This window comes from Oncorhynchus clarkii, chromosome 20, assembly GCF_045791955.1.
Source record: "Oncorhynchus clarkii lewisi isolate Uvic-CL-2024 chromosome 20, UVic_Ocla_1.0, whole genome shotgun sequence".
Taxonomy (NCBI): Eukaryota; Metazoa; Chordata; class Actinopteri; order Salmoniformes; family Salmonidae; genus Oncorhynchus; species Oncorhynchus clarkii.
Genome location: NC_092166.1, coordinates 68,831,336 through 68,854,926, shown reverse-complemented (window position 1 = coordinate 68,854,926; position 23,591 = coordinate 68,831,336). Strand labels below are relative to the sequence as shown.

Here is a 23,591-nt window from a genome sequence, read left to right as displayed (position 1 = left end):
GTATTTTATGCAGGTAACGAGTTAAAACAGGTGCAGTTAATACAGGTAATGAGTGGACAACAGGAAGGCTTCTTAAAGAAAAACTAACAGGTCTGCGAGAGCCGGAATTCTTACTGGTTGGTAGGTGATCAAATACTTATGTCATGCAATAAAATGCAAATGAATTACTTAGAAATCATACAATGTGATTTTCTGGATTTTTGTTTTAGATTCCATCTCTCACAGTTGAAGTGTACCTATGATAAAAAAATTATAGACCTCTACATGCTTTGTACGTAGGAAAACCTGCAAATTCAGCAGTGTATCAAATACTTGTTCTCCCCACTGTGTACTTATGTACATCAAGCTGTCTCATGCTACAGAAACAGGAGGTAGGCTCCTGCCCTATGAGCTTTTCTAAATGTACATTTGAGTAAATCAAGTAGAAGGGTGGAGCAAAAACCCGCCGACACACACTCATGCCTTGCTCAAGGGCACATCAACAGATTTTTCACCTAGTCGGTCAGGTTTTTGAACCAGCGTCCTTTCAGTTACTGGCCCAATGCTCTTAACCACTAGGTTACTGGCCACCCACTGGCTCAGACAAGGCATACACAGCTGTGATGAGCTTGTCGTCTTTTCATTTCATGTTGTGTGATGTACAGATGTAGGACCTTAATTGGATCACCCTGATGCACAAAATGTAAAACGTGTGGTTTATTCAAAGTTTTAAAAGGCTTCTGAAGATTCAGAGATTTGATCAACGTAATCTGAAAAATGATCAACGTAATCCACATAATAATTCACATTTCCTGTTGCTGCAGGATTATTTTCATGCTGTAGCAAATGGGCTCAAATTAAGATCCTATATATGTACAGTACAGAACAGCACCGTTAGGAAGTGCTTCAGACCTCTATGAGTTATTCTTTTCACAGACAGTGCTGGTTCATGGGCCGTGAAATGTTCCCTGTTTGTCACACTATTGTGGCCTGACTTTGATATGTCCCTTCCTTGTCTGTATCCCAGGTGGTGCTGGGCTTCGTGTGCGAGGCTGACTTCAAGCTGGTGGCTAAGGCCATCCGGGACCGTGTCAACGCCATCAAGCGCCAGCGGGAGAAACTGCGCCTCCTTGCAGAGAAGAAGAAGGAGGCCATTGAGGAGGAGCCTGAGCCTGCACTCCAGCCACCCTCCCCGAAAATCAACAGGTCTCCATCAATGTTGGAGACTCCTCAGTGCCCCATCCTCATCCCCACCCCGACCCCCACCCCTGCCCAGAGCCAGGGTCAGACCCCCCCGAACCCTCTGACCCACACTCTGTCCCCTGTCAACAGCTATCTAAACTTGGGCATCAATGCCAGCTTCATCCCTGAACCAGAGGAACCAGAGGCAGACCAGCATCAGCACTTCCAGGTCCACCACACCAGCTGCTCCTCAGCCAACTGTAAGACACTTAACTTAACCTTCAGCTGATTTCGGCTGTGTCTGCATCCCTAATGGCATCGTAGTCCCTATATAGTGCACTACTTTTGACCAGGGGCCATAGTAGTGGACTTTATAGGGAATAGGGTGCCATTTGAGACACAGATTAGACTGTATCACATGTCACAGTCTCACCGGTCAACAAGGTCTATTGTCAACCTTGACACCGGGTGTGGAATTTTAGTAGCCCTCTGAGGTTATAAGAGCAATGTCCATTATGGCAGTATTTGGCAGTATTTGTTGATTTCGTAACTGTTGTTGTGCTGAATGGCCCTGACTAGGCCCTGAGAGAATGAAATGTGAGCCTGAGGATAACTTAATTATTCAGTCCTAGATGGTCTTACCTCTCCAGTCGAGTGTGTGTGCGTGTGTGTGTGTGTACGTGCGTGTGCACGTGCGTGCGTGTGATTATCCTCAAATGTTTTCTAGTGACCAGCAGGAAGACTATTAAAACTCTCTTTGACTGCAGGTCCCAAATAATTCAGGTTAATCTAGTTTAAATATTGGAGCTGCATTCTTCCACATTTGTCATTGTGTACTCACCATGGTGTTAATCAATAGTGAATCCTCTGAGTCCTCTCCATGTGTGCACACTACTCAAAAATGCTGGGTTAAAAACAACCCAATTTGGGTTATTTGGTAAACCAGCAGTGGGTAAATATTGGACAGAACACAGGCTGGGTTATTTAGACTCAGCAATTTGGGTTACGTGAATAACCCAACATGTTGGGTTGTTGGGATTGCCCAAACATGGGTTAATTTAACCATCAATTGGGTTTTTATTCACTTTCATTCTGGGATGAATGTAATCCATAGGTTATTTTCAGGAGGCCTGGCCCATAAGTGGTGTGGCTTTCATGAAGTTCTTTTTGGCCAGCCATGAGAGTATGAGTGTAAATGTAATTCCTGTTAATTATGTTAAGTTTGTACCCTGAACAAAAATATAAACACAACATGCAACAATTTCAAATATTTTACTGAGTTACAGTTCATATAAATAAATCAGTCAATTGAAATAAATAAATTAGGCCCTAATCTATGGATTTCACATGACTTGGTCACAGATACCTTAAAATGGCAGGGGCGTGGACCAGAAAAACAGTCAGTATCTTGTGTGACCATCATTTGCCTCATGCAGCACGACACATCTCCTTTGCATAGAGTTGATCAGGCTGTTGGTTGGGTTGTACCCTGTGGAATGTTGTCCCACTCCTCTTCAATGGCTGTGAGCATTTGCTAGATATTGGCGGGAACTGGAACACGCTGTCGTGCACGTCGATCCAGAACATCCCAAACATGCTCAATGGGTGACATGTCTGGTGAGTATGCAGGCCATGGAAGAACTGGGACATTTTCATCTTCCAGGAATTGCGTACAGATTCTTGCGACATGAGGCCTGCATTATCATGCTGAAGCATAAGGTGATGGCGGCAGATGAATGGCACGATAATGGGCCTCAGGATCTCGTCACACTATCTCTGTGCATTCAAATTGCCATTGATAAAATGCAATTGTGTTCATTGTCCATAGTTTATGCCTGCCCATACCATAACCCCACCGCCAACATGGGGCATTCTGTTCATAACTTTGATTTCAGAAAACCACTCGACCACACGACTCCATAAATGCTGTCTGCCATCTGCCAGGTACAGTTGAAACCGGGATTCATCTGTGAAGAGCAGCATGCCAGTCGCCATCATAGGTGAGCATTTGCCCACTGAAGACAGTTACGACGCCAAACTGCAGTCAGGTCAAGACCCTGGTGTGAATGACGAGCACGCAGATGAGCTTGCCTGAGACGGTTTCTGACAGTTTTTGCAGAAATTCTTCTGTTGTGGAAACCCATAGTTTCAACAGTTGTCCGGATGGCGGGTCTCAGACTCAGGTGAAGATGCCGGATGTGAAGGTCCTGGGCTGGTTACACGTGGTCTGAGGTTGTGAGGCCGGTTGGACGTACTGCCAAATTCTCTAAAACGACATTGGAGGTGGCTTATTGTGGAGAAATTAACATTACATTCTCTGGTAACAGCTCTGGGGACATTCCTGCAGTCAGCATGCCAATTGCACGCTCCCTCAAAACTTGAGACATCTGTGGCATTGTGTTGCGTGACAAAACTGCACACTTTAAAGTGGCCTTTTATTGTCCCCAGCACAAGGTGCCCCTGTGTAATGAGCATGCTGTTTAATCAGCTTCTTGATATGCCACACCTGTCAGGTGGATGGATTATCTTGACAAAGAAGAAATGCTCACTAACAGGGATGACAACAAATTGGAGCACAACATTTGAGAGAAATAAGCTTTTTGTGCATCTGGAACATTTCTGGGATCTTTTATTTCAGCTCATGAAACAAGGGACCAACATTTTACATATTGCATTTATATTTTTGTTCAATGTAAAATCATTAAACATTATTATGTATATATTGTAACAAAGTGGTAACTATCCCAACACTGGGATATGCATAGGCTTTTGTGGAACTCATGCACTTATGTAAGCCTCATTAACACTACAAAAGTGCCAGTTGTTCAACCTTAAAGGGGCAATCAGCAGTTGTTCAACCTTAAAGGGGCAATCAGCAGTTGCTACATCCATTTTTGGACTTAAATAATGACATGTACCCATTGATTCTTGAAGGATTTAACTTAGAAATGCCTCATGAGCTTAGTTCAACAGTCGTACTCCATCAGAACCCAAAATGTAAGCTTGTTTTGCTACAATGTTTGTAAACAAAGTAAATGTAAACAAACAATCCTTACATAAGGACTGACCATCCATGATATCAAAAGTTTTAACCAGAATTTGAGAGTTGTTACATTTCTCCAGCCCCATCCCTCAGCGTTTTACCCACCATCAACAATCCAACCTTTCTGTTTTAAAAGAGAACAATCCAAATAAGTGACCCTATGCCTGCAACCCAGCAGTTGGGTCATCCAAATAACCCAGCATTTTTTAGAGTGTCTGTGCGTGCATGCGTCTGTATGTGTGTGTATGTGCGTGAATGCGTTCTTTTGTGTGCGTGTGCGTGTGTGTGTGTCAGTGAGTAAAGGGGATGCGGTCGTGCCTGGTCAGTCACATGCTCATGTTTCATGTGTTTGTTGTAACAGCTGACTGTGAGACAGACGGCTATCTCAGCTCCTCTGACCTCCAGGACCCCCTGGAGACAGCGGTCAGCCTCAAAGGGTCAACCCTCAACGGGACTGGGACTACCTCCCTCAATGGACACCCTCACCACCACCCCATCCCAGCCCTTCGCTTTCCCTCTGTGAGTGAATGGGACAAATAGTGAGCTAGTTATCCAAGTGTAAGAGTAGTCGAGAGGCTATGACTAGCAACTCTACCTCAACTGTCCCTGCTTATTTTTGAATTACCTTTATTCACTATGTTTCTGTGACTGTTGCCTTATGCTTAATTGTGCCCTCTTGTAACGGTTTTCCGTATGAGAAGGAGAGTCGGACCAAAATGCAGCGTGTAGATTTCGATCCATGTTTTAATAAACAAACGTAAAACACGAATCAATACAAACACTACAAAAATAAAGAACGTAATGAACGTAACGAAAACCTAAACAGCCTATCTGGTGAAAACACATAGACAGGAACAATCACCCACAAACACACAGTGAAACCCAGGCTACCTAAATATGGTTCCCAATCAGAGACAATGACGAACACCTGCCTCTGATTGAGAACCATATCAGGCCGAACATAGAACTGGACAAACTAGACATGTAACATAGAATGCCCACTCAGATCACACCCTGACCAACCACAACATAGAAATATACAAAGTAAACTATGGTCAGGGTGTGACACCTCTCCTTTTCCCGTTTGTAGAGTATTGCAGTATTGGGTAATACGGAGCATGGACACTCTGGAGGACACCCTCCCAGCGGCTTCACCTCACCTGTGGACAGGTACTCTCCTCAGCCTCTTCCCTAGAATAAATACTTTGTCTATTTTTATTAGAAAGAGACATTCATCTCCTGCCATTCCCATCACCCCCAGACACACACACGTACACACACGCACACACACACACATATGCACACACTCGCTGAGAGGCACAGGGTCAGTCAGTGCTGCGTTCCTTGATCTGTTTTTGGATGTGCTTCCAACAGCAGTGGAATAGACAAACAGACCCCCAGTTGCCAAGTTCCTACTGGACCCTCTAACCTCTAGGCTTCCTATGCCTCTGTACACATCTGTGTGTCCGAATAGCAGACTGATCTGGGGGAAACAACAGCCTCTCCCCAGTATAGTGTTTGAAGCACAATGGACTTTGAGGTTTCTGTCTGTTTTACTTTAGTATCAGATGTTTCTGGCTAGGGGGTGATTGTGTGTGCGTGCGTGCGTGAATGCGTGCGTGTGTGTGTGTTGTCATCTGGTGCCCATTCTGTCTAAGGTATTTTGTGTTCCAAAACATCTTCAGCATGCACTACTTATGATTCTATACATATCAATTAGAAAGATGATACTTTGGGAAAGTGGGAAATACATTTTTACAGTTAGTCAGCAAAAACACCACTTAAAAACTGAAACCCAACACCAACACATAAAACCAAACAAGTATGTCATATACAAGAAGAATGTAAACAAAAACATTTCCATTTCCCCATTACGTCCATCCTGAGTGGGTGAACAACCAGTTTTGTCCACCGTGAACTGAAGTTCCCCAAAAGTACTTCAGATTTTAGAGAATGGTTAGAAAGCTCAGTGGAACCTGCCAACCAGTAGAGTGTCTGTCTGTAAATCTTTGCTGAAGTAGTGGATGGAGGGAGGGATAAATCAGGGACCACGGCACTAAGCGACCCAGAGGACTGAATTTAAGCTTTTTAAAATGTACTGCATGTCCCAGGCTGTGCAACTTTCACTTTTTCATAATATAAATACTACACTGCTGAACAGAATATGTGGATTTGTTGTTCCTTTACTATGACTGTGTACTTGTTTTCTATAGGAGATTTGTCCCAACTGCTGTAGTAGTTAATATATCCTCACATTGGGCTTCATTTGGCATATATATTTGGCATGTATAACAGTCTAGCTCTGTTTCTGACCTAAAACTTGACAGGTGGTTATTTCTATTTCCTCCTAATAGCATAGCATGTATTAACTCAGAAATGTTACGGCGGTTATGACAGAAATTCACTAACACACCAATCATCTTCACAGCTACGCCTCCAACATGATCTCGGGTTTGAGTGACGGCTATGAGGGCCTATCAGAGAGGAGCAGCAAGACTGCTGCCAGGCGCACGGCTGGCAAGCTGTTCCGGCGAAGGGCCCGTTCAAGACTGCGCATCACTGGGGTAAAACAAATCAATCAATTAATCAATCAAGACTATTCTATACAAGTGATTGTCAAGTCTAATTGTCAAGTCCACAGTTAGGGCCCATCCCAAATGGCACCCTATTCCCTATATAGAGGAATAGGGTACCAATGGGGTGTCATTTGGATATGCATACTTTGCAGTGTTTAATAATTTAGCAGCGGCGCCCAATAAATTGTCGCCACCACTCAAAATAATATGATTACATTTAATTATTTTTGGGGGATATTCTGCCGAGACACGCTTTTAAGCATTTTATGCATTTCTTTTTCAATGATTCAGCCTATTTATTCAAAGCCCCTATGCTGCATCAGTTGGGCTACAGGTAGTAATGCTTTTAAAGGGAAAATGATATAATATCTAGGTGTCTAGGTATACAATATAATGTCAATATAATTCAATTTTCATTCATTTTGGGGTAGAATGTCCTTTAAAAAGTAACCAGAAGTGACATTATCACAGTCGTTATACAAAAAAAACATGGTTATTCAGTTTATGTTATCATCTTAGAGGTTATGCTGTTAGTACAGTATGCTCTTCCTCCACCTGCCATGTCTCTTGTGACCAGAACACCTGCGGAAGCAGAAACAAACATTTACATTTGAGTCATTTACCAGACACTCTTATCCATAAATGTTTGTACTGGTCCCCTGTGAGAATCAAACCCACAATCCTGGTGATGCAAGCAGTAGGTACATATACAGTGGGGCAAAAAAGTATTTAGTCAGCCACCAATTGTGCAAGTTCTCCAACTTAAAAAGATGAGAGAGGCCTGTAATTTTCATCATAGGTACACTTCGACTATGACAGACAAAATGAGAAAAAAAATCCAGAAAATCACATTGTATGATTTTTTTATGGATTTATTTGCAAATTATGGTGGAAAATAAGTATTTGGTCAATAACAAAAGTTTAGTTCAATACTTTGCTATATACCCTTTGTTGGCAATGACAGAGGTCAAACGTTTTCTGTAAGTCTTCACAAGGTTTTCACACACTGTTGCTGGTATTTTGGCCCATTCCTCCATGCAGATCTCCTCTAGAGCAGTGATGTTTTGGGGCTGTTGCTGGGCAACACGGACTTTCAACTCCTTCCAAAGATTTTCTATGGGGTTGAGATCTGGACACTGGCTAGGCCACTCCAGGACCTTGAAATGCTTCTTTCGAAGCCACTCCTTCGTTGCCCGGGCGGTGTGTTTGGGATCATTGTCATGCTGAAAGACCCAGGCATGTTTCATCTTCAATGCCCTTGCTGATGGAAGGAGGTTTTCACTCAAAATATCACGATACATGGCCCCATTCATTCTTTCCTTTACACGGATCAGTCATCCTGGTCCCTTTGCAGAAAAACAGCCCCAAAGCATGATGTTTCCACCCCCATGCTTCACAGTAGGTATGGTGTTCTTTGGATGCAACTTTATTTTGGTTTCATCTGACCATATGACATTCTCCCAATCTTCTTCTGGATCATCCAAATGCTCTCTAGCAAACTTCAGACGGGCCTGGACATGTACTGGCTTAAGCAGGGTGACACGTCTGGCACTGCAGGATTTGAGTCCCTGGCGGCGTAGTGTGTTACTGATGGTAGGCTTTGTTACTTTGGTCCCAGCTCTCTGCAGGTCATTCACTAGGTCCCCCCGTGTGGTTCTGGGATTTTTGCTCACCGTTCTTTTGATCATTTTGACCCCACGGGGGGAGATCTTGCGTGGAGCCCCAGATCGAGGGAGATTATCAGTGGTCTTGTATGTCTTCCATTTCCTAATAATTGCTCCCACAGTTGATTTCTTCAAACCAAGCTGCTTACCTGTTGCAGATTCAGTCTTCCCAGCCTGGTGCAGGTCTACAATTTTGTTTCTTGTGTCCTTTGACAGCTCTTTGGTCTTGGCCATAGTGGAGTTTGTAGTGTGACTGTTTGAGGTTGTGGACAGGTGTATTTTATACTGATAACAAGTTCAAACAGGTGCCATTAATACAGGTAACGAGTGGAGGACAGAGGAGCCTCTTAAAGAAGAAGTTACAGGTCTGTGAGAGCCAGAAATCTTGCTAGTTTGTAGGTGACCAAATACTTATTTTCCACCATAATTTGCAAATAAATTCATAAAAAATCCTACAATGTGATTTTCTGCATTTTGTCTGTCATAGTTGAAGTGTACCTATGATGAAAATTACAGGCCTCTCTCATCTTTTTAAGTGGGAGATCTTGCACAATTGGTGACTGACTAAATCGTTTTTTTCCCCACTGTATGCATACGCACGCACGCACACACACACACGCATGCACACACACACACACACACACACACACACACACACACACACACACACACACACACACACACACACACACACACACACACACACACACACACACACACACACACACACACACACATACACACTGAGAGTGCTTTATCTTTGTTCTACTGCTACCCCAGTGTCTTTATATTCTACGTAACATAAACAAACTAACACTGGTGGACGGTGTTTCAGCTCTCTGACAAAGACGACCGGGTGGTGGAGTGTCAGCTGCAGACTCACAATGACAAGATGGTTACCTTCAAGTTCGACCTGGACGGAGACAACCCAGAGGACATTGCAGCTGTCATGGTTTGTTGTCACCTCTAGGGTGTGAATAGCCTTAGGTCATTTAGGGATTTATTTAATGACAGCCCATACTATTATCTCCGTGTTAAAGACTCATTATGCTGAAGGAAGAGCCTATAAACGCAGGAGAAATGAAGCACTATCAGCTTATCTTATTGATACTCCTATCTACTTCTATCTCACACAGCAGCACAGACTCTACGTCCCACTTCCAGTTAAAGCACTCTTGTGTTTCTGTGTCATATAGATTTATCTTGGTTAGGGGGGTGTGAGGCAAGAAGATAAGCAGTTTACACACGTGCCATTTTAGTTTACGTGTGTGTCTCATTTGATTTTGATTACGAACTTGGGGAGGTTCTGGCGTAGAGATACACAAAGTACGTAGGCATGATGAGGTAGTGGTATTTTCAGCTTCTGTTGGTGGTAGATTCCAGAACTTTGTGTTCACTGAGTGTTCTGTTTATTCCGATTCTGAATGAAACACAGTGAGCTTTTGTTTAGGCCAGTCTTGGCACAGAGCTGGTCAGGTCTCATAAATGCCCCTATTAGTGCAGCACACCAGCACTATACGAGCTGAATTAAGACATACTGACAGGAGAGCCAGCCCATTCACCACACCTCACCACACCACACCCCACCACCCAACCCACAATTCACAGAATCTGCACAACATAGACTCAGACTGCTTCAACAAATTAGCATACTATGAAGGTTGGACAAGAAGCCACTTATGACTCAATACACAATAACTGAAGATGGAAGGACAGATGGATGGACGGAAGGATGGACAAAGAGACAGACAGGCATGCAGACAGGCAGGCAGGCAGGCAGGCAGGCAGGCAGGCAGGCAGGCAGGCAGGCAGACAAACAGACAAACAGACAAATGTTATCAATGTGTTATTATTAGGTGATTAATGTTATAAAAATGTTGTTATTCATATGTTATTAATGTGTTAATTGCGTCTGTATTTTCCAGGTTCACAATGAGTTCATCCTGCCAGCGGAGAAGGAGGGGTTTATCCAACGCATAGGTGACATCATCAAGAGGGCAGAGGCTCTGATGAAGGAGCATAAGGTCCACGTGGGTGTCGGCCACGGAGCACCACGCCCACAACACCACAACGGGGTCAACTCACTATCCGCGTCCCAGGTAAGTACCACTACTAGTACCAGTACCAATACCAGAAATAGTACCAGTACCAATACCAGCTCTGGGTTCCCACATCATCAAAACCATTCACTGACTTTCAAATATTCACAGACTCTGTGTCATCATGGTATGTACTACTAGCTATGTGATTATATATTGAGGAGGAATTGTATGTGAATTGGGTGTGAATCTAATTGTGGAAGATCTTTTAATTTCCTTTTGCGGTCAATGCATAGGGAGCTATAGTGAGCTATAGGGAGCTTTAGGGAGATGTATGGAGCATTAGCAAGCTATAGGGAGCTTTAAGGAGCTATGGGGATCTATGGGGAGCTATGGGGAGCTTTAAGGAGCTATAGTGAGCTATAGGGCGCTATAGGGAGCTTTAGGGAGAGATATGGAGCATTCGTGAGCGATAGGGAGCTTTAAGAAGCTTTGGGGAGCTATGGGGAGCTTTAGGGTGATATATGGAGCATTAGCGAGCTATAGGGAGCTTTAAGGTGATTTATGGAGCTATAGAGAGATTTATGGAGCTATAGGGAGCTCTAAGGAGCTATAGGGAGCTATGGGGATAAATATGGAGCATTTGGGATCATTAGGGAGCTATAGGTAGCTATGTGGAGCTTTAGGGAACTATGGGGAGCTTTGCAGAGCTATGGGGAGATTTGGGGAGCTATATGGAGCTTTAGTGAGCTATAGGGAGCTTTATGGAGCTATAGGAAGCTATATGGAGCTATAGGGAGTTATGGAGCTATAGGGAGCAATAGGGAGTTATGGAGCTATAGGGAGCTATAGGGTGCTATAGGGAGCTATAGTGAGCTATAGGGAGCTTTATGGAGCTATAGGAAGCTATATGGAGCTATAGGGAGTTATGGAGCTATAGGGAGTTATGGAGCTTTAGGGAGCTATAGGGTGCTATAGGGAGGTTTATGGAGCTATAGGGAGCTTTATGGAGTTATAGGGAGCTTTATGGAGCTATAGGGAGCTTTATGGAGTTATATGGAGCTTTATGGCGCTATAGGGAGCTTCATGGAGCTATAGGGAGCTTTATGGATCTATAGGGAGCTTTATGGAGTTATAGGGAGCTTTATGGCGCTATAGGGAGATTTATGGAGCTATAGGGAGCTTTACGGAGCTATAGGGAGCTTTATGGAGTTATAGAGAGCTTTATGGCGCTATAGGGAGCTTTATGGAGCTATAGGGAGCTTTATGGAGTTATAGGGAGCTTTATGGAGCTATATAGAGCTTTATGGAGCTATAGGGAGCTTTATGGAGTTATAGGGAGCTTTATGGAGCTATAGGGAGCTTTATGGAGCTATAGGGAGCTTTATGGAGTTATAGGGAGCTTTATGGAGCTATAGGGAGCTTTATGGAGCTATAGGGAGTTTTACGGAGCTATAGGGAGCTTTATGGAGTTATAGGGAGCTTTATGGCGCTATAGGGAGCTTTATGGAGCTATAGGGAGCTCTATGGCGCTATAGGGAGCTTTATGGCGCTATAGGGAGCTTTACGGAGCTATAGGGAGCTATAGTGAGCTATAGGGAGCTAAGGCTATGTAATAAAGTCATACAGTGAGGGGTCATTTGTATGGTATACATTACATTATTTTAAATACAATGCCCCCAGCTGTGCTTATCCTGGGCAGGTCATAAATATAGTAGAAGAGTGTGTTTAGTTGGGGCCTAGTGGGGAAAATGCCTAAGAGACAGATGTGGGTTAAGGAGTAATGGGGAAGGTGTGCTCAGAAGAAAAGCAACTGGAGTAATACTGTAATCAGGACATGGTGGTACTAAAAAGCTCTTAAACCCCCTTATAAATCCTATGACGTCATTAGTGGAAGTGCACCACCATGCCTAGGGTGTGTACACTAAATCAAATCACATTTTATTTGTCACATGCTTCGTAAACAACAGGTATAGACTAACAGTGAAATGCTTACTTACCAAAAATGCAGAAAGAAAAATGTAAAAAGAATATAAAGATAAAAACACAAGGAATAAAATACACAATGAGTAACGATAACTTGGCTATATACACAGGGTACCAGTACTGAGTCGATGTGCAGGGGTACGAGGTCATTGAGGTAGATATGTACATATAGGTAGGGGTAAAGTGAATAGGTAACAGGATAGATAATAAGCAGTAGCAGCAGGGTATGTGATGAGTCAAAATAGTTAGTGCAATACAGATAATCCAGGTAGCTATTTGGTTAACTATTTAACTAACTATTTAGCAGTCTTATGGCTTGAGGGTAGAAGCTGTTCAGTGTCCTGTTGGTTCCAGACTTGGTGCAATGGTACTGCTTGCCGTGCGGTAGCACAGAGAACAGTCTATGACTAGAGTCCAGCTCTAGATAATATAACTAGACCATTATTTAGGTTCAGAGTGGTTTTCTGAGAAAGGGTGTATCGGCCCTGGTCAAAAGTAGTGCACTATAATGGGAATATAGTGCCATTTGGGACGCACATGTACCTAGATAGGGGCAGCCAGGAGAGAAGAGTCTGTACTGCCAGGACATGTTCCTATCCTCAGAACACAACCAGCCTGCTGTGCTGAGCCTTCCAGTAAACGGATCTAGGAGAACAGTGAAGAACAATGTGTTGTTTCATGTGGGTCGGGAGGACCGGTAACTCCTCCTCCTCCTACACGCACACACACACACACACACACACACACACACGCACACGCGCACACACACACACACACACACACACACACACACACACACACACACACACACACACACACACACACACACACACACACACACACACACACACACACATATACATACTTACATACATACATACATACACAAACACACACACACACACACACTACCCCCTAGGTACATATTTACCTCAGGCTGTCCTGGAAATCTCTCCTTCCTGGCTCCGGACCAGGACTTGATTGAAAACAGGCTGCTAACCCGACCACATCTCTAACTAGGAACCCCTATGGCCTTATACGTTTCTGGGCTAATTGTGTCCCACGTAATCCCCGGGCCTCTTCCCCTTAAAAACATAGAAAATGAGTTCCGTCTGAGAGAATGTAACCACAACTCTAGAACTTGTCTGTCTCTGTCCTGATTGTGTACTACGGTTATGGTTTAGGTTAGAGGCATATCTGCATGTATTATTCTATTCTTAACAACATCTCAGATGGGTTCTGAGAAGTTATTTGTATATAGAAAACTCCTCATGGAGGACAAGAACCGAAGTGTACCTCTGGACATTTATGTTTTTGCCTAGTCATTACTGCATGTTCGCGTGACCAGTCATTACACTGCAGTAATTCAAGGAAATAAAATAGAGCTGTGACTCTAGAGGGTTTGTTTCCTGTTTAGGAGGGTTTAGAGTTAGTTTTTCGTTCAGATTATGGTGGTAGAACACTAAATAGATGTTAATGGTTGCCTTAATGAGTCCTTATTAAAATGGATCGTATCAATAAAATTACCCTGGCTAAATGCAACTGACTTCTCAACAACAAACCCATTGGGAAGACCAATGATAAATGCAGTGTATGAAGTAATACTGTATCATGAATATAATAACGGTGTATATCTGTGTCCTCTATTCCAGCCTAATCTTCACAGTCACATTCTGGAGCGGACACACTCTTCCTACTCTCTACCTGGTAAAATGTCTAAACCTTAATCTTCTGAACTTCCTTTTCTACTGCTTGGTCTTTGTTATATTTCTGGGCCTCACTTGGCCTATGTATGTTATATTGGGTTTGCATGGCAAATAGACCTGCATGTGTCTGTCTCTATAAGTTTCCTTAATTTTGTTGCCGGTGAACATGTCCATTTCAATGACTGAGACTGACTGTGTCTGTCTGTTCTCTCAGACTTCAGCATGGCTGGCCCCAGTGTAGGGGTATGTGACTCTCCCTCAGGGCCCACTGGTGGAGGAGACTTCTTCAGCCCATCAGACATGACTTCACCTGCAGGGAGACCTCTATTACGCTCCCAGTCTTTCCAAAACGCCCCAGGTACTGTATTGTAAGGACCCACCTCTCCTCCTCTTCCTCCTCCCCATGGTCCCATGTGAAGAGGCATTGTTTACTCTTCACAGAGAGAAAACTGTTGTAGACTGAGGTTGCTTCACAAATGGCACCCTGTTACCTTTAAGGCACTACTACCAGAGCCTGGTCAAAAGTAGTGCACTATTATGGGAATAGGAGGCCATTTGGGATGCAGACAGGGATTTGTTTGGAATTAGAACATCAATGGAGTGAGGAAGGACTTTTTTGACATTTGAAGAGTCTGAAATTGAAAACGCGTGTATTCATCACAAGTCTTTAGTTTAGTTGAGAACCCTACAGTGGAGACTAGCCAGAGATATTGATAACTCTTCAGGGATTTTTCAGGACGCCATAACATTCTTCATTCATTGATTTGACATTTAATTCAACAATGGCTCTACAGTTATGGACCAACACGACTCCCGACACTGAAGTAAACAAGCCACTAACATGTCAATGTGATGGAAATATACTGTAGGTTAGGCAACTATAAATGTGGCGGAGAGCCAAAAGGCATTGCGAAACCGGACTGTGCTGTGGCTGTGTCCAGCAGAGAATAGAGACAACTGGGGAGGGAGGGAGATATACTTCAGATGGCCACCAAGTCTTTAGCTAGTGGGGGTGAAGGGGCAGTTGTATGTTCTTTAATTGAAGTCAAATGCTTCCTTCTCTTGCGGTGGGAGTTTTGGAGGAGACTTTCTTGAAAAGTGTGTGTGTGTGCGTGTGTGTGCTGGCAAACAGATGTTGCAGAGAATCATACTGTAGTACAAGTTAGGCCAGAAAAGCTTATGCTTCACAGTGAGAGCATTCACATCTCAAAAAGAGGCTAAAAGCGCTCTTCAAGTGAAGTAATTACCCAAGAGGCCCTAGGGCACGGCCGGCGCCGCACCACTGAGGCACAGACCTGGGGTGTGAGGTGCAGGGATGGTTAGTCAGAGCCATGCAAATCTCCTGACAATACCAAGAAAGGGGTCTGATGAGGGAGGGGTTTTATGACGGTGTTGGGCCCGGTTTGTGTTCTTCTCTGCCAAGATCAGGATGAGTCCCAAATGGCACTCTATTCCCAAAATAGTGTATTACTTTGACCAGGGCAAATAGGGTGCCATTTGGGATGCATACATAACAGCGCATGCCCCACAGCGCATGCCCCTACATACAACCAACCGCTCCGGCTATCAGGGCCTTTATGCAATGAAATCATCATCCAAGCTCTCTTAAACAGGGATTTTGTTAGACAAAACCCTACCATGGAAACCATCTTTATACCGCACATGAGGAATTTATTTTCTAAATGTCTGATGTCACTTGGCAGTGGGGCGGAAGGAACGACAAGACAATCCAAAATCTGAGAGAGAGATGGAGCAATAATATAATTTACTCTTTTACAATCTAGGGGATTCTGCTAGTAAATGTCTCTCGAGACGTTGGCATAAGGGTTTGTGTGAGGACACTGTAAAGAACCCATTAAGGTTTTGTAAGGCGTTCCTTTTACATAAGTGATGTTTCTGAGTTAGGTAATGTTATGTTGTTTTGTGTCTACCAATTAACCACACATGAAGTTCCCTCTCAGGAAATAAAAGTTTTGAATGAAATAATAATAACTAACATGTATTGTTATGTTTTGTTTCTATGTTCCAGGTTCTCCTCACTACTATTACCACCACCCAGCCTCCATGTACTCCTCAGAGCACCCCCAGCAGCAGCAACACCAGCAGTACTACCACATGCCCCCCTTCATGGGCCACACACACTTCCCCTTCCCCTACCCAGTGAACCCCGGTGCCCCCAAACCAGCGGGGTCCCATCCTTCCCTCACACGGGTCGCCAGCAACCCCACGTTCCCCTCCGTCCTCTCCCCAGCCCCAGGCTCCCCCGGCGGCCCCCACTCTGATGCTCCGAGCCCCTCTGAGTACAGCGGTGAGGGGAACCCCCTGACCCTCCCTCCTCACCCCCAGAACCCCAACATGTGGTCCTCCCACACACAGCCCCTCTTCTCCCTGGCCAACGTGATCTCCATGGCAATGAGCATGGCTCACTCCTTCATCCCTGCCAACAGCCTGGCTAACCAGGGGATGCCCTCTATAGCAGGCTTCCACCCCCAGCTAACCCACCCTCAGTCGGTCTACTCGTCCGTCTACTCCCCCCACTACCAGACTGCTCCAGTGGAGCTCCCTTACACCCAGGGTGGGACGCCTGGCCAAGGGCAGCAACACAGTGTCTACCAGGGCCCAGACACTCCACCACAGATGCAGAGGGATGGCTCAGTGTCTGTGTACTCACAAAATGGACACCCCGGCTGGCAGCATAATCACATATCTCCCCCTACGATGGGCTACAACAGCCCACAGATGGTATCACAGCAAGCAGCATCCAGCCCTCTATGCCATTTACAGAATAGTTCCCAGGGGTCCTACATGGTTCCTCAGGACCAGTCTGATGTGTCCAGCTGTGCGTCAGGGTCTGATCTGTCCCCTTCGTCCCCAGACAGCCCGGAGAGCACAGTAAGCTACCAACCAGCCCATACATGACTGTCTGACAGTGAGAAGTAATGCCATTCTGACAAGTATTGTCCCCCCTCCCCCTTCTCTTTTCCCAAGTTATCATCGTTCAGCTCAACCACACCAATGTCGAGACCTATGGTGCCTGAGATGAACGCCAGTGCTCCCAAGCCCAGACTATCCCCCAGTTACACAGGTAAGATTCACAGTGACTTTCCCCTCTCTACTTCTACACTAGCTGTATTCTGTATTGTACCGGCCCTTACCTAAGCTTACTGTTGATCTGTTGATGGTAGGAGATGGGTTGGGGAGGATGCTGGCAGACCTATGTTGCTTCTGTTAGCACACTAAACAAATGCAGAGTACACACTCCAGACACACACACACATACAAAAACACACACACTCCAGACACACACACACATACAAAAACACACACACTCCAGACATACACAGACACTCAACGAGGCCTGTTTTATGTTGTATTTGGTCTAAATAAGGCCTGATGACTGTGTTAGGGCCAATTGGCTCTTCCTGTTGTTTTCAGTTCTGTTTTGTGTTTTATCCTGTCCACATCAGTGTTTGGTGACATTATCACCTATAAGCACTAGCAGTGCCTCGGGATCTGTTGCGTAACCACATGTCTGGATGGAATGTTCCATTGAATAAGGGACCAATAGGTAGGTGTGATAATACCCCGCCTACCAGTATTGACCAGTTAGAACCCACTGGGTACAGACGTCAATTCAACGTCTATTCCACATTGGTTGAACGTAATTTCATTGAAATTACGTGGAAACAACGTTGATTCAACCAGTGTGTAACCAGTGGGAAGCTTTGCCCAGCAGAAATGACCAATCAGAAGGCTTCCACGCTCGTTACAGGCCTCTCCTCCCACATCCTCCCCACCTGTCTGTGTTCACACCCCCACCCCAACCAGCTCCAGTACCCGAGCAACCCAACCCAGCCCATTTCGCTCAACAGACAGAACAGGCTCTGTTTTTGAGAAATCCCAGGGCCACATTCAGCAGAAAATAATTGTTTTCCAACCGTGTAGAGTAGTTACACCTAGTTAGTGCCAGACCTCCGCTAGCTCTTGCTTCCCACCCATTTATGGCACCATGAACACAACCAGATGTTGGCAGTAGATATGGCAGTTGGATTGGTTTTTCTGACAGAAAGTTATGAAACTAAGGCCAGGATTCTATCCGATCCCTGGTAGATCCGCGTAACAGCACCCTTGACATTTAAAGTACATTTCAGATTGAGATGACATTATGCATTTGAATCAATTTGAAAGTACGAGTCAATGTCAATGGAAAATTATATCACTACTGGAACAGAATGTAAACACAAACTGCAGATTGTGAAAAATTATAATTATCACTGTGTTGATATTAATCATAAACCTCCTCCACCACACAGATCCCCCGCCTTCTGCCGTCACAGTGGGTCGTTTCCAGGTCACCCCTAGCATGGAGATCCCTTTGCCTGCTGCACCAGATGGACAAGGCTCTAACCCCACCAGGCCCAAGTCAGTGGGCAGCTCCTCCCCAGGTCGAACCAGGCCCAAGTCAGTGGGCAGTTCTACCCCTGGCCCCACCAGGCCCAAGTCAGTGGGCAGCTCCACGACAGGCTCCACCAGGCCCAAGTCAGTGGGCAGCTCCACCCCAGGCCCCACCAGGCCCAAGTCAGTGGGCAGCTCCACCCCAGGCCCCACCAGGCCCAAGTCAGTGGGCAGCTCTACCACCTCCGAGAGCAGCACAGAGGAGCAGGGGCGGGCAGAAACCAGCCTGAACACCTCCCTCACTCTCTTCCCCCCAGACCGACACCTCCCTGTGGAGGAGGACCGGGAGGTCCAGGTAGGGTGGGCCGGGACCAAAGAGCAGCAGCAGGAAGAGGAGGAGGAAGAAGAGGGGGAAGAAGATGATGAGGAGAAGAAAGAGCAGCAGATAGTAAGAAGGAGAGTGTGTAGTCTCAGTCTGATGGGTACGTCTGCAGACAGCGGCCTGTCCGTCACGGTGGTGGATTCAGAGGGGCGTGGCCTGTGGGAGGGAGGTGCAGGGAGCCCTACCTACAACTCGGCCCTGCACCACTTGTGGCTGAGCTACAGCCGCAACTTCACGTACATGAGCAGTGACGACTCGGAGAGCGAGGACGAGGACATGCGGGAGGAGTTGCAGGTGATGAGGGAGAAGTGAGTGTTTCACCTTCAGCATCTCTCCAGTTATTTACCCATTTTCCTTCCAGATTGATTTAGGGTTTGAATCCAAGTTTGATTACCTTGAACTCAACTTGCATCTCAACTATTCCAAATCACTTAAACAAGTCCTCAGAGTTCTCACCTATCTGTTTCGCTGTCTCTCTTTCTCTCTCTCTCAGACACTTGGTGCAGGTGCAGAGTCTCCAGGCCACCCAGAAGAGGGAAATTGAGGAGCTGTATGAGAGGATGGGGAAGGTTCCCCCTGCGGGGATTGTCTCGCCTGCCGCCATGCTCTCCAGTCGCCAACGCCGTATCTCTAAGGAGAGGAGTTACCCCTCCACTTCCCGCAGAAACAGCCTGCAGCGCTTGGACATGCTCCCCCTACAAGGTATCATCAGGAGGAACTCTCTGGGTGGCAGCAGCAGCAGCAGCTCTCTGGAGAAGCCCTCTAAAGGGGTGACCTTTGCTTCCGATGTCAGTGGAATGGTTAGAGTTCTCTCATTATGTCTTCATTTACTGTACACAGAGCATGGCCACGATTCAATTAGAGGTGCGTTGTCGGTAGTGCAATGTGCTTGTCTACATCGCACCTCTGATTGAATCACGACCCATATCTTACATTTATTTTGCTGTCTAAAATCTAAGTTTATCTGGAAATCATAATGTGCAATGCACAATGCTCTAGACATTTAATCATTGCATCTCCTTGTCTCCTCTCTCACCAGTAAGAATCTTCAGCCATGCTTGCTGTAGACTAAGCCGACTACCTCATCTAAAATGTGACTGAAATAATCATGCCCATCCTGCTGGAGGAAAGAACTGACATCACCTCTAAACCCTTTATCTGGGCCCCCATTGGAGGAGACTAACCTAGATCCCCCAGAAACCAGGAAGCTCCTCTGCTGATCCAATAGTCACAGGGTTAATCATAGGTCACAGGTCCGTCAGAGGTCACTGAGCCCTCTGCTATGAAGGGGCAACAGAACCTTTGTCATCCTCTGTCAGTCACCCCTAAGAGAAGCTTGCCAGATTCAACGGTTCAGTGCAACATATCCGTTCTAGGACACCACCAGAACAGTGTTTAAAGTGAGATGGTCAAACGTTTCAAAATGTCCTCAGCTAATGCGTATAAAAGGCTCACAATAGTGCTAGCCCAAGTAGTGCACCATCATTCTTCATACTATGCAATGCTAGTGAGAAACGTGTGATCATTGTACATAGTGCCTTAATGATCAGCTGTAGTCCTGCCTTGTAGCCACAGAGCAGTAAGGGTTGTTCCAGCTACAATATTGGGATCATGGGATCGAGGCCGAGGCTATTGATCATTATTTTCCTGCTTATCTGACTGTCGCACACAGTGCGCAGTGGAGTGAGATGAAGCTCAGTAACTCTCGCTGTGTTTCAGATTATTCACTCTCCTCTTTGCACATTTGACTGTCTGTTTGCAATCTGTTGATGCTGACTGTAGCTCGCTACTGCCCTCTAGAGTCTGACTATGGAAGTCCAGATATGTTGTTATAGTTTTAGTAACTCATGCCTGTTTTCCAATGTACAATAGTAATGCAACAATATTTCTGATGAATTCAACAGCTTTATGAAGGATGACTGTTGTCAATGTGTAGAAAGATGTGAACATAGATGTTAAAAGATGTTAGGCAGTACCTTATATACATTATAGTGAGCATTTATCAATAAAATGCAACACTATGACAAGTAGCTTTCCGAACAACCATATACAGTACTATAGGTAGACCAACAACACTGAAATCATTTAGGTGCCAGTCTTTCCAGAATATTTCAGAATTTCACGTGTTCATATGAAATATAAAAAGGTTATACAGTAAGAAGCTAGGCACAATACAGCTCTATAAATGACAAATACCCAAGACTAAAACTACTTAAAAAAAACAAAACAAATCAAGTTAAATTATTGCCAAATCATCCACATCGATTAAAAAAAATAAGGCAATTTATGGTTGATGATTTAACTCTGACTTTTTAGCCGAGACTATATTTTCTCCCCAAATAATCAAACATAGGTCTAGACTACTGGTTCTCAGCATGATTGTAAATGTGTGAATATGAAATAATGCATTTGTAAATTACTTTTACAAATGAATCAACATTTTGGCAAGCTACTTTTCTTGTGCAAACACATTGACAATGATAAACCTTGCTGCAATGCGCAATAAACCAGGCACCCTATGCACTTTAGTAAATTCTACTTTAGTAGTAACTCATCACACTTTTTGGTAAAGCAAGTAGCATATTTATATGCACAAGTGGGGAAGAGTACAACTACCCTAACAAATGAATTAAACTGTGAGCCCATATTAGTGATTGCCTTAAATACACATATGGAATTCTATTGCAATGATACTCTTAAGATTTATATTTAAAGAAAGAAAAAGTGAATGCATGTATGATTGTTGGTTGATTGTAATGCTTTAACATACAAAGCTGCTGTCCTGCCATGCCCAATCTGTGCCTTTTCCTTGCAATGTCTTATTTTATATTTTTACTCTGTAGCTTTGGTGGCTACAACATACTCTGTAACTCATATTTTGACATAAACACAGTTGAAATAATGATAGTGTTCCTCTCAGCTGCCGTACTACTGTGTCAATATCAGTGTATGAAACATTACACTGACCTTGCTATAAGATGTCATTTATTGTTGTGAAAAAAAACAAATACAATATAACAAATGTACAACTCAATCCTTTATCAACATAAATATATTTCAATATAAATGTGTTTCTTTGTCTCAGTTGAGCTGTTCTAATTCTAATCCCACCTATTTCAAGGCCACTGTAGAATTAACATTACTGATATAGGTTGAATTAGTTTTATAGTTTGGGAGAAATCATTTGATGCTGATTTGAAGGGAATACAAATAATTTTACACAAGTGCCTACTCGTTGGGAAGAAAAGGAAGGAGAATAGGGTCATGTTCATTGGGGCACTTAACAGAAACCATTTAAATAAATGTTGCCATCCGCTTGGTGCCTAATGAACAAGACCCAGGATCCTGAAATTGTAAGGGGGTAATCGGGGGCAATAGATAATTATTTCTACAGACAAGCATGTTTAATCACCATGAAGACACTTAAGTCAGCAACACAACCACATAAAAGTCTATATACCAGGGCAAAACAGGGTCCGATGCTGCCTTGACAGTGGCTAGCAGTGGAATAAGATGTAGCACCAGAATTTGTCAGCATTAGTCCCTTCCAGTGCAAGTAGGCCTACAGGCGATAGGATCAGTGGCACACCACACAGTCGATCTGAGCTCAGTCCATCTGATCATTAAGTCAGTTGGCGCCTGTCTTTGCCCCCCCCATCCTCGCGACCTTGGCCTCCTCATCCAGCTCATCCATAATCTTCTCCTGTTTCACTGAGTAAAACGTGTAGCCATCTAGGAGGAGCAAAGTCAAGGCAAATGTGCTGACAGAGGCAAGGTGTGTGCTGGGTATGAAGCTATAGTCGAGCTTAGCTACATAAACACAAGGATGAACGTTTTCATCATCATCAACATACATTTATGGCAGACATGTTTTACACTCATCACCAGCTTTCACTGTAGCAACTTGTAATAAAGTGGCATGTTGAGAGAGCTACTTAGCTAACTGTAGTTAGATCCTTGCTTGGCTACTAGCTAGCGTTACAATGTTATCCAATTAGCTAACTTGCTACAGTACATGGCTGTTATGCAAACACATGTCATGCGGTTCTTCACCACTACAGCGTGAATTTCATAACCTATCTACAATGACTTACAGCTTCAAGGACATACATGAATTATGTTTGGTTGACTTTAACTGCTAATAGTTATGGCAACATTACAATGTATCGCTATATCATGCCGTTTAAGGCAAATTAGCTCATGTTACGCAGTTCACCTTTAGTGACTGAGTTTGGCAAGGATACAAATACCCATTACAATGGCTCCGATAGCAAGTCCTGTTGCAATATTACGGCCCCTGAGTTGCTGCGATTTCTTCTTCCATTGCGCGAGCTCCACTTGTCTGATAAAGTAGAACTCGTCCCTAGTAAGATCCTCCTTGTTCGGATCTATCCTCTTTGCAAAAGGGACTTCGGGATCCACTGTCGGTTTCTGGTCAGCCATTTTTGCGACAGCCTGACCTGCTTGTGCAACACTATAATAGCTCCCCCAGACATTTCCGGTTTTCGACGCGAAAGATTCGTTTTTTTTAAATAGTGTGTCAACCGCCATCTCATGGCAAAATAAAGTACTGCATTTTCAAAAATTAACTCCGCGGACAACGAAATCCGAAGTTTTTTTTTAATCTTGCCATTTTATT

The 23,591-nt window shown here is 44.4% G+C and overlaps 2 protein-coding genes across 3 annotated transcripts in view; one reads left to right on the top strand and one right to left on the bottom strand.

Annotated features, from left to right (window-relative positions):
- The window catches only part of LOC139376800 (WNK lysine deficient protein kinase 4a), a 70,818-nt gene extending 49,866 nt beyond the window's left edge, over positions 1-20,952 (top strand). The window contains exons 8-21 of one of the 2 annotated variants that reach the window (XM_071119731.1): positions 1,007-1,185; positions 1,312-1,421; positions 4,566-4,723; positions 5,295-5,374; positions 6,633-6,768; positions 9,280-9,396; positions 10,370-10,543; positions 14,122-14,176; positions 14,390-14,533; positions 16,205-17,067; positions 17,164-17,260; positions 18,489-19,260; positions 19,446-19,752; positions 19,992-20,952. In XM_071119731.1, coding sequence (XP_070975832.1) covers positions 1,007-1,185; positions 1,312-1,421; positions 4,566-4,723; positions 5,295-5,374; positions 6,633-6,768; positions 9,280-9,396; positions 10,370-10,543; positions 14,122-14,176; positions 14,390-14,533; positions 16,205-17,067; positions 17,164-17,260; positions 18,489-19,260; positions 19,446-19,752; positions 19,992-19,994 — 3,195 coding nt within the window. In that variant the 3' untranslated portion in view covers positions 19,995-20,952. Of the gene's footprint in view, positions 1-1,006; positions 1,422-4,565; positions 4,724-5,294; positions 5,375-6,632; positions 6,769-9,279; positions 9,397-10,369; positions 10,544-14,121; positions 14,177-14,389; positions 14,534-16,204; positions 17,068-17,163; positions 17,261-18,488; positions 19,261-19,445; positions 19,753-19,991 lie in introns of both variants that reach the window. The other variant, XM_071119730.1, reaches the window with a different exon arrangement.
- LOC139376801 (cytochrome C oxidase assembly factor 3a) lies at positions 20,838-23,433 on the bottom strand. The gene is made up of 2 exons (XM_071119732.1): positions 23,197-23,433; positions 20,838-22,684 (listed from the first exon to the last, which is right to left on the bottom strand). Exons 1-2 carry the CDS (start codon positions 23,393-23,395, stop codon positions 22,581-22,583), a joined length of 303 nt encoding a protein of 100 aa, XP_070975833.1. The 5' UTR covers positions 23,396-23,433; the 3' UTR covers positions 20,838-22,580.
- Between the last annotated feature and the right edge of the window lie 158 nt (positions 23,434-23,591).

Bases quoted from the DNA above. Each gene is read 5' to 3' on its own strand.
- LOC139376801 (XM_071119732.1), bottom strand. From the start codon at position 23,395: ATGGCTGACCAGAAACCGACAGTGGATCCCGAAGTCCCTTTTGCAAAG. The intron at 22,685-23,196 runs GTATCCTTGCCA...TGCTCCTCCTAG, and splicing joins AGCCATTGTAATGGGTATTT to ATGGCTACACGTTTTACTCA.